The sequence below is a fragment of the Hemibagrus wyckioides genome, linkage group LG09 (assembly GCF_019097595.1).
Source record: "Hemibagrus wyckioides isolate EC202008001 linkage group LG09, SWU_Hwy_1.0, whole genome shotgun sequence".
NCBI classification, from domain to species: domain Eukaryota; kingdom Metazoa; phylum Chordata; class Actinopteri; order Siluriformes; family Bagridae; genus Hemibagrus; species Hemibagrus wyckioides.
Window position 1 is genome coordinate 11,290,389 of NC_080718.1, and position 9,384 is coordinate 11,299,772.

Sequence of the window (9,384 nt, forward strand, 5' to 3'; positions counted from 1 at the left end):
TCCTGTATACCACTGATATGGAGCTAAATTGGGACTCACTATGTAGGACAGTTTTAAAAAGGAGGTTGGAACAGTCAACATTGTTGTGCCTTCAGTGGCACACGGTCCACAAATAGAGAATTAAACCTAGCCTCATGCAGCTTTTACTGCCATGTTCTTTTTGCATTCGCATTCCCAATATTTCATTTACATCATTCTTAATTGTAAAAACTGCTGCTTTTTTCATGTGGTACTTTCTCATCTCTGTTAAAACTCTTTAATTACTAACAGCTTTGTTTCGTTAGAAATTTCCTTCATTTGTTTGTTTGTTTCCTTCTTTTCCAGGGCTCACCACAGAAGGCCTGTATCGTGTGAGTGGCAACAAGACTGATCAAGACAACATTCAGAAACAGTTTGACCAAGGTACTCAATCAGGGACTGTGCTGGCAGATAATAGCCTGTCATTTACACAAATTTGAAATAATTGCGTGATTGCTAAGAGAAACAGTGTTGGTAAGCTTGTTAATAATTAATCCCTCTTTAAGATGTCAGCCTCCATCTTCTTTAACTTCTACAACAAAATCATTCCTCTTATCCCCCGTTGCTCTACTGGCCTAATGAATTCACCAGACAGAAATGCAAAGCTTTTTACTCATCTAATGGCCTGTTAGTCAAACGCAGATGAGAGAGACCTCAACAGATAATAAGGTGGGAGTAATTATGTTAATATATGATAGGGTTAGGGTCTATAAATGTGACAGTTTCCGTATTGTGTTTTTTTTTTTCTTTGCTAGTTTTTCCCCTTCCATTTTCTTTACAATTTGGTCATTTGCTGACCCCCACCCAACCAGCCAGCTGTATATCAACCATACAACAGCCATCTACCATGCAACCTGTGCAACATCCAAGATCTGTAAGGCACCTGTTTCAAACGGCTGCTCTTGCTGCATAACAAGGCAGCATACCAGTCAGAGGAAAGTGCAGTCTGCCCTCTTCCATATACATACATTCACATTTATGGCATTTGGCAGATGCCCTTATCCACAGCAACTTACATTAACACTCATCATTTATACAACTGAGGAGATGAGAGTTAAGGGCCTTGCTCAAGGGCCCAGCTGTGGCAGCTTGGGGGTCCTGGGATTTGAGCTCACAACTTTTCTTAACCTCTGAGCCTCTATTTTTATATTTATAATTGTAATTAAAATGGTATTTTCATAATATTATAATTTAAATGTAAACTGTAAATAATACATACACAATTAAATAATATTAATAAAAAAATGAAATATTAACACAATTAAATATTAATATAAAAAATAATAATTAAATTATAATTGTAATTAAGAAATTTAATTGTAAAGTAAAATAGATAAATTAATATAATATACATTATAAAAATAATTATAAAAATATAAATATGAATATAAATTAATGTAATAATAACGGATTATTTTGATAAGCAGTGTATCTTAGATAAGATAAGTCAGGTTTATACTGGTACACTGTTTTCATCTCAATTTGCTCTTTCAGACTTAATTCTCACATCATAAGAAAACCATTCTTTGTTCTTTGGTCACAAGTTGAAATAGAAGTCCAGCATTGGATGGCGTAAAACTCTCAGGGCAGCTATGAGTGGCAAAAATGTAAAGGAAACAATCTAACTTTTTTTTTTTTTTAAATGATTATTTCCTCAAGATCACTTTGAGAAATGTTTCTTTTAATATTAATCCATTTTCTGCACAAGCCCTGACCATGCACACGTAAGCCAAACAGTAATTTTTTCATCACAAGTCTGTATATATAATCTGATATGAAAAACATGTCACACACCTTATAAATTGTGGCCACGATTTTACTCAGGATTTTCTCATACACCATGACAAATAGAATCCTAAAAACTGCTGCCCAGTGGAAAACCGGCTTCAAGCCAAACAGGCTTTAGATTTTTGTTTTATCCATTTTTTACATTAAAGTCCAGTCATAGCAGAATATGCTGGACTGTGTAGATGTGGGCAGTAAGCAGATTTTATCCAGTCATCCAGAGTTTGGTTAAAAGAATATGTAGGCATCACTTTGCCAGCTGGCTCTTTCTTTTTCATTACCCCTTTTATCATTCTTTCTACACCAGGGTAGAAATTTTAACTGGAGCTCACAGTGGAAATGTCATTGAAAATGATCAAAATGCCCCAGATATTTTAAAACGAAGGGCAAAAATGTCCCATAGTTTAGTGTATTGCATATAGAAAATATAATATTAATTTACGCAATATTTCTGAAATCTTTACATGTCTGTGTGTGTTTTGTGGCTGTTGTTAATGCGCTATGCAATGCAAAACCAAACAATATCATACAAATCCATTGTGTTGTGGAAAATGGACTGTCTCAAATACTGAAATCATGTTAGTTTTTTAGTCTTTATGAAAGTCTTTAGCTCATGATATCTAGTCATTTTAAGGTAATTACTATATATCATATTACACATACACACACATTTGTCATTTGCTGACCATGAAATTAAATATGTTATGGAAGATTTTCCTTCAGCCAATAAATTTGTGATGAAAATGAAGAGATTGGTGTAAACGGTTATCACTGTGTGTTTTATGGGTAGAAAAAAATGCCCTCATGACGTTAACAAATGTCCCAGAAAATCACCTCCGGAGGGCGAATAATGCCCCTCAAACAGTTCATTTCTGATCCCGCTCTCCACTCACTCATTCTGTCTTTGTCTTCCTCTGGGTTCTCTTTTACTCAGTTAAACACCACTGCTAAATCATCCCACATAGATATTAAGACGTGGGTTTGACGTTGCCATCGCTTTCCTCATTCAAACATCTTTGTTGTTTTTCTCCATAGACCACAGTGTGGATTTCCTGGCTATGGACGTTGCTGTGAACGCTGTAGCCGGAGCACTAAAAGCTTTCTTCGCTGATCTACCAGATCCCCTCATCCCCTACAGTCTCCACCCAGAGCTTTTAGAAACAGCTAGTGAGTATTTCTCCTGAAGACTTTCCTCTGTCAGAAACGCTGGATCTCGGTTTGGCTTACATTAAAGAGAACTGTCTGATAAACTGTGGAGAAATGTGAAGGAACAAAGAATGAGCTACAGGGAAAGATTTCCTTGCTGGAGCTTGGCTAATAAATGCCGTGCCTGTATATCCTCCCTACTTTTTATACAGTACACTAGAGCTGGCTGATATCTAAAAATAACTAATGATATCCTATTGCATAAAATAAATAAATAAATAAATAAAAACTGTGATAACTGATCGTCGTGCCCTGCCTCCCGCCTCCGTGTGTGATGCTGTTTACAGCAGGGTCGTCATGGTAACCTATTTCTCACCGGGTTTACTACTCTTTCCCGCCCAGCTCTCACTCTCATCCGCCACACGTTTTGAAGGCTGCACCAGAATATAAAACTATTTATAAGCTTCTTCTGTATAAACGTGGCTTAACTATAAAATCCAGAGTCTGCAGAGACCGAGCACGTCATCCCCCGACTCACACCAGCTGCTGGGATGGCATGGGATTGGTGGAAATACTCTCAGCCTAAGGGGAAAAAAAAAACGGAAAAGAAAAATATTTTTCCATTCTTGTGTCTTAGTCAATAATAAGTTATAATAATTAAACCCAGTTGAAAGATTAAATTCAGTGTTTTTTCCCATTCGCTTTAAGTAAAGTAAATATTTGGATGATAATCGCATTTTGCTAGATATTTGAAATAAAGCCCCACTAGATTTGTATTAACTTCCAGGATAAACAAAATCATCTTCAGTTCTTCAGGTCTAACGGCAGACGTGGCAGATCTGCGATCACATCATCCAGTGCATCAGAAACACAGCCATTTTATAGAGTTGTCCAAATTCTCACTAGATTAATGATATTCCCTGAATTGTGACACTGTTATTACCCACTGTAACTGTAAGAGTATATCCACTTCGCACCGCTGTTGCACTACAGGATTAATACCAGTCAAGCTACTTTTGTATATAAGTGGAACTAAAATATGTTGTTAATCATCCGATAAAGTGAACAGGTACGTGTTATCGGGGCATTTAATGCAGTCAATTTTCCTAATTCGACTTTATATAACTGCAGATGATGATGTGTTTTAGAAGCGCTCACTCGTCAGTGGTGTCTTGTTTATGCTGCCTTACAGTATATAGTACATTCATTCCCAAGATTCTAAGAACACACTTTGCACCATGTGACACTATATTATACAGCTGTGAACGTCTAATGACTCATAATCGCACTATCCGTCATGCTGATGTCATGGGGCTAGTCATGTGACCAGGACTCACAATATGAGACAAAAGCGAAGGACAAAATGGTGCCTGTTTCATCTGAGAAATAGAAATTCGTCTTTGTATCAAGAAGAAAAAAATATCAGTGAAGGTTTAGGTGGCTGTCGATTTTCTCAATGAATACAGCTGTAATCTAAACATCACAGCTTGCATACATTTACAGGAAGGTACTGAGTTTGAATCCTGATTTTGCTAAGCTTTCACTGTCAGGTCCTCGAGCAAGGCCTTCAACCCTCCTCTCTCTCCAGCTCAATTATAAGCCACTTTGACTTAAAGCGTCTGCTGAGTGAATAAATAAATAAATAAATGTAAACGTCTCCCTGCCGACGATGAGGCGGCTGGGAAGAACCCGTTTTGTATCTCTAGGCTCTAAATTTTACAGGAACAAAGAAATCTGGGCAGGAAATAAATCCTATCATTACTCTATAATCCCATCCTCAAGGAGGCTGCTGATTAGAATTTTAAATGCATTTATTCACATTGATGCTGTAGGGTTTTTTTTTTTTTTTTTTTTTTCCTGCCCCAAGCTGTGGGGGATCCAATCTGGAGTCTGCTATGACGTGTTCTTGATCCCTCTGTAGGCACTCAGCAGTAGGCTAATGTCTCTGTGCTGCATTGCTTCTCCTCCTCTTAGTTCTCTCTCTCTCTCTATCTCCCCTTTTCTTTCTCTCTCTCCATCTGCCTCCGTGCCTCATTTTACCGTCTTATTGCTCGAGCCACTGCCAGATTTCCTCTCAGAGTCCTCTCTTCTCACTCAGACAGCCATTGTGCAGTGTGCTCAAAGCAAACATTTTTACTGGGTGACGTCAGCGCCAGACCTCGCAGATGTGTTGCGACGAGTCTCACGCCAGCTCCAGCGCCGCTCTGAGCAGGAAGACAGACGATCGAGACGTTATTAAACACCACACCGAATGGAGTCCGAACGGAGCTTTCAGGATTTGTTAAATTGCTTTCAAAATGTTATCAAACGGACTGATGAATGATCTCAAGGCCTGTGTCAGTCTGATTTATGTTTAATGTGCTTCCATCCTTGCAGAAATAATGGACCACACTGAAAGACTGCAAGTGCTGAAGGACATCGTGAGGAAATTTCCGTCTGTGAATTATGAAGTTTTCAAGTATTTGATCACTCACCTCAACAGGTAATAAAAAACTTTTGTTTTTCGGGTTGGTTGTTGTGGTCTGTTAAGGAATGAACACACACACACACTCACATTTAATTGAGGATCGTTGCACCATAATTAACCTTAATATTTCAACATAAGGCTTAACAGAAGCTCTAAACTCTCAGATATTCTTGCCCTTGTGGGGACATTTGATATCCCCACTGACAGCCAGACACAAGCACATGCACACAGACACACTTATACAGATGTACGTGTGTACACAAACAAAGGTACATGCACACACACACACACACACACTGACAGCTAGACACCCACAGAGGCACACACACACGTCTTAGATATAAAATGTTCTTTTTTTTCAGCTTATCTGTAACGTGGGCAGTATTTTATGCTGTTAATTAGCCTTGCATGTCTAATTCAGTGTTCACCTGCTTAAAGATGAAAGTTAATCCTTTTTTTAAAGTATTACTATTCATAAAACCCTTTTACTAATGCACTGTGCATTTATCTTGCGACTCTCAGCGTCTTGCATGGCCACATACTGAAAGCAGTCTGGTGACTTGAAGAATGAATCTATGAAAAAAAGAGATCTATAATAACCAGAAGCTCCCCCCCGCCCCTGAAAAACTTTTTTAATTACATTTCGAATAGTGAGGAAGACTCCGACTATCAGGCCTTTTCAACACAGGCTTTACACTTTCCCCTTTTTATCAGACATAAGCTCTGTGGTAATGGTTTATTTCTCTGTCAAAGAAGCCTTAACGGTTTTTTAATGGCTGTTTAAAAACCTGTAGAACTGCTGACAGACTGTTTAATTTGCTCCGATCGTGGATAAGGATGACGTTTCCTCGACCAGTTATCTTCGAATTTCTGCTACACAGTGTGGAGGACTAATAAATGAAAATTGTATTGCAGTCGTGTTCAAAGTAGACAGACTGACAAAACTTTTACTATAGTAACACAATGACTGGTGCACTTGGGACTAAGTTTATTGATCGAAAAGTAAATATTCCGAATTTTTACATCATGGAAAGCAAAACTGTTCCGGTATGAATCTTTAAGACACGGCATTGTATTGTTTGGTTGTCGAGGACTGTGCTCTGGAAACAGGAAGGCATATTTGAGAATAAGAACTGCTGGATTTTACATTGCAGGAAAACTATAACATTTGAGCAGGATGGAAAAAAAAAAAATTTTTTAAACAAAAAAGCATCAGCGTTTCTTATAAAACATTTCCTCTTCATGAATTTCTTTGAGAAAGACACAATTTTCAGTTTCAGTGGAAACTTTTGAGCCCAGCTTTTGCAGTTAAAGGCTTTTATGTTATGGAGTGTTTTTGCCTAAATGAACTGATATTATTACTAAATGATTAATATGACATGCTCATAACCCTACATCATAGCTTTATTCACTCGGCAGTTGATATTTGCATGAAGGTAATATTTTCACCTACGCTGAGGAAACCGTGTCACTTTCCGTCTCTCAGGGTGAGCCAGCAGAGCAAGACGACGCTGATGACGGCAGATAATCTGTCCATCTGCTTCTGGCCGACGCTCATGAGGCCCGACTTCGAGAACAAGGACACGCTGTCCACCACCAAACTCAACCAGTCGGTCATCGAGAACTTCATCCAGCAGTGCAACTACTTCTTCTACGGCGGCGAAATCATCGCACCTTGCGGCGCCACCGGCACGTCGCCTCCACACGCCGGGCACATGGGACATGCCGGACACGGCATGGTAGAGTCACTGCTGGCTCTACAGCTTCCTCCACCACTGCAACCGCAGCAGATTCAACACCCGCTGCCCTCCGAACCCCTCATTTAAATGACCTTTTCACAATGGGAAAGGGAAAAAAAAGAAAAGAATCATTTTTGTATCAAGATGATGAATCACAGGTCACAGATATGCATTTTCTTAAAAAAACAAAACGAATTTACATCTCTGTGACAGGAATAAAAAAAAAAAAAAAAAAAAGAAGTGACTGATGTTGAAGTTGTTCATGAAATGTGGTGAGCCGGGCTGGCCAGACTAGCATGACTGCAAATATAAGGAAGATATATTTATACTACTATTTTTTTTTTTTTTTTTTGGGTAAATACAATTGAACCATTCTGTGTACACTACATGCACAATCTATTTTAATGGCTTTATCCTGTGTCATTTTTTTTGTCTGCTTGTTTTCTTCCTTTCTCTAAAAAAAAAGAAAAAAAAAAAGGACTTCTTTTATAGAAACCTGTTTCTAAAAGATCATGAAAACTGATGGGTTGATGGAGTCCCAAGCCCACTGGACTGTTGGGATGAGTATTGCAACATTTACAACACACACCCACATAAACACCAACACAAACAGGTGCACAGTAGCCTGGGATGGACACCAGCAGCAAGTCACGCTCCTCACATTCTGATAGCCACCAAAGGGAAAAAAACAAACAAAAAACTCCACTGGAAACTCTTTGGCACATCTGAGTAAAGCGGGCGTTGGACTGTGGCCTGACTCCTCGCTCCTCCTTAAGTCCCTTTTTAGATTTTTTTTTTTTAAATTTTTTTTATTGGTTTCCATGTTGTTGTTGTTTTTTTTTTTTTTTCTTTGTCTCAAAATCTTGTTTTTGCACACCAACATGCATTAATGTTCCTTAACTAAATTTGCATGTCATTTGTCACTTGTAATACCAGAAAGATAGAAGGAAAAAAAAAAAAAGACGTACAACCTTAACTGTTTTTATGCAAGACTTTTTTTTTTTTTTCTTTCTTATTTTAGGGAACACGGGGGGTAAAAACAGGGGTAAAATTATATCTGCTCATTTTATCATGCCATAGGTTCATTTTTAATATCATATTTAGTTTTTAATTGTTTCTCTAAATAGAGAAAATATATATATATATATATATATATATATAAGAATATAAATATAAATCTAGAAGAATATATATATATAAATAGACACTATATATATATATATATATCAGCACAGTTTGCTGATAAATCATGGGGTACTGGAGCTCTGTATAATCTTGTAAAACATATAATCAGATTTCTTTGTGGTTTGCTGTACTAAAATTTGGACTTAGATGAATTGACTGTACTTAATATTCCCGATCCTAAAAAAAAAGAAAAAAAAGATGCTCTTTTCTTTCTTTCTTTTGTTCGTTTTCTTTTTTTTTTCTTTTCTTTTTTGTTTTGTAGATGGTACTGAATTTTGTTCCGCTGTAACAAGATGCTGCTTAGAAAGTTTAGTCTTCGTGTGGAAACTAGCTCGACACAGGCATGGGTAGATTTTCAGAGACCGATAACGAGAAAGCTCGTACGCGAAGAAGGTGGCGGAGAAATAGTCAGATAGTTTCTCAAGAAACTTTGTAAGACGACGGAAAAAAAAAAAAGATAATCTCAGTCAAATCAACATAACAGGAAAAGGGCTCAATAGGTTTGGGGGAAGCACACTGCTGCTAGGATCCCATTTGTGTAGTTAGAAGGAGCAACGTTTTTGTTCATATGACCTGCCTCATAAAAAACCTGTTGTACAAACTAAAAAAAAAAAATTAACATCATTGCTATGTATTATAGTAAATAAATGATTTTGACAAATCAAGTTGATCTCAGTTCTTTGCATTAGACTGTTTTTGCTGTTCACCTTCAGTCCCCGTGGAGATCTTTTCACACAGTGGATGTTATATCTGAGCCTGATCTCAGATCAGCCCACTTGGTGCCTCGAGTGATCACTCTTTACAGCTGTGGTGAGCAGAAAAGCATCTCTGAAAACATCACAACCAAATCTGAAGGCAGCAGCAGACCATGTAAGATTCCAACATCCAGTCTTGCCACTGTTGCCTCAGGCTTCCTTATTACAGGTACATTTAAATGTAAAATCTTATCTTTTATATGGAATTGCTGTGGATAGTACTACATGGAGAACATGGAGGTGGCTCCGAACTGCTGCTGTTACCATGGTCGGTTTTGCACTTGGGTCT

General features: G+C 37.8%; 1 protein-coding gene across 1 annotated transcript in view; it reads left to right on the forward strand.

Moving 5' to 3' along the window:
* arhgap5 (Rho GTPase activating protein 5) overlaps positions 1 to 9,015 on the forward strand; it is a 35,256-nt gene extending 26,241 nt beyond the window's left edge. The window contains exons 4-7 of the mRNA XM_058399788.1: positions 325 to 402; positions 2,839 to 2,970; positions 5,326 to 5,431; positions 6,903 to 9,015. Of these exons, the coding sequence (XP_058255771.1) occupies positions 325 to 402; positions 2,839 to 2,970; positions 5,326 to 5,431; positions 6,903 to 7,242 (656 nt within the window). The 3' untranslated portion in view covers positions 7,243 to 9,015. The remainder of the gene's footprint in view (positions 1 to 324; positions 403 to 2,838; positions 2,971 to 5,325; positions 5,432 to 6,902) is intronic.
* The last annotated feature ends 369 nt before the right edge of the window (positions 9,016 to 9,384 follow it).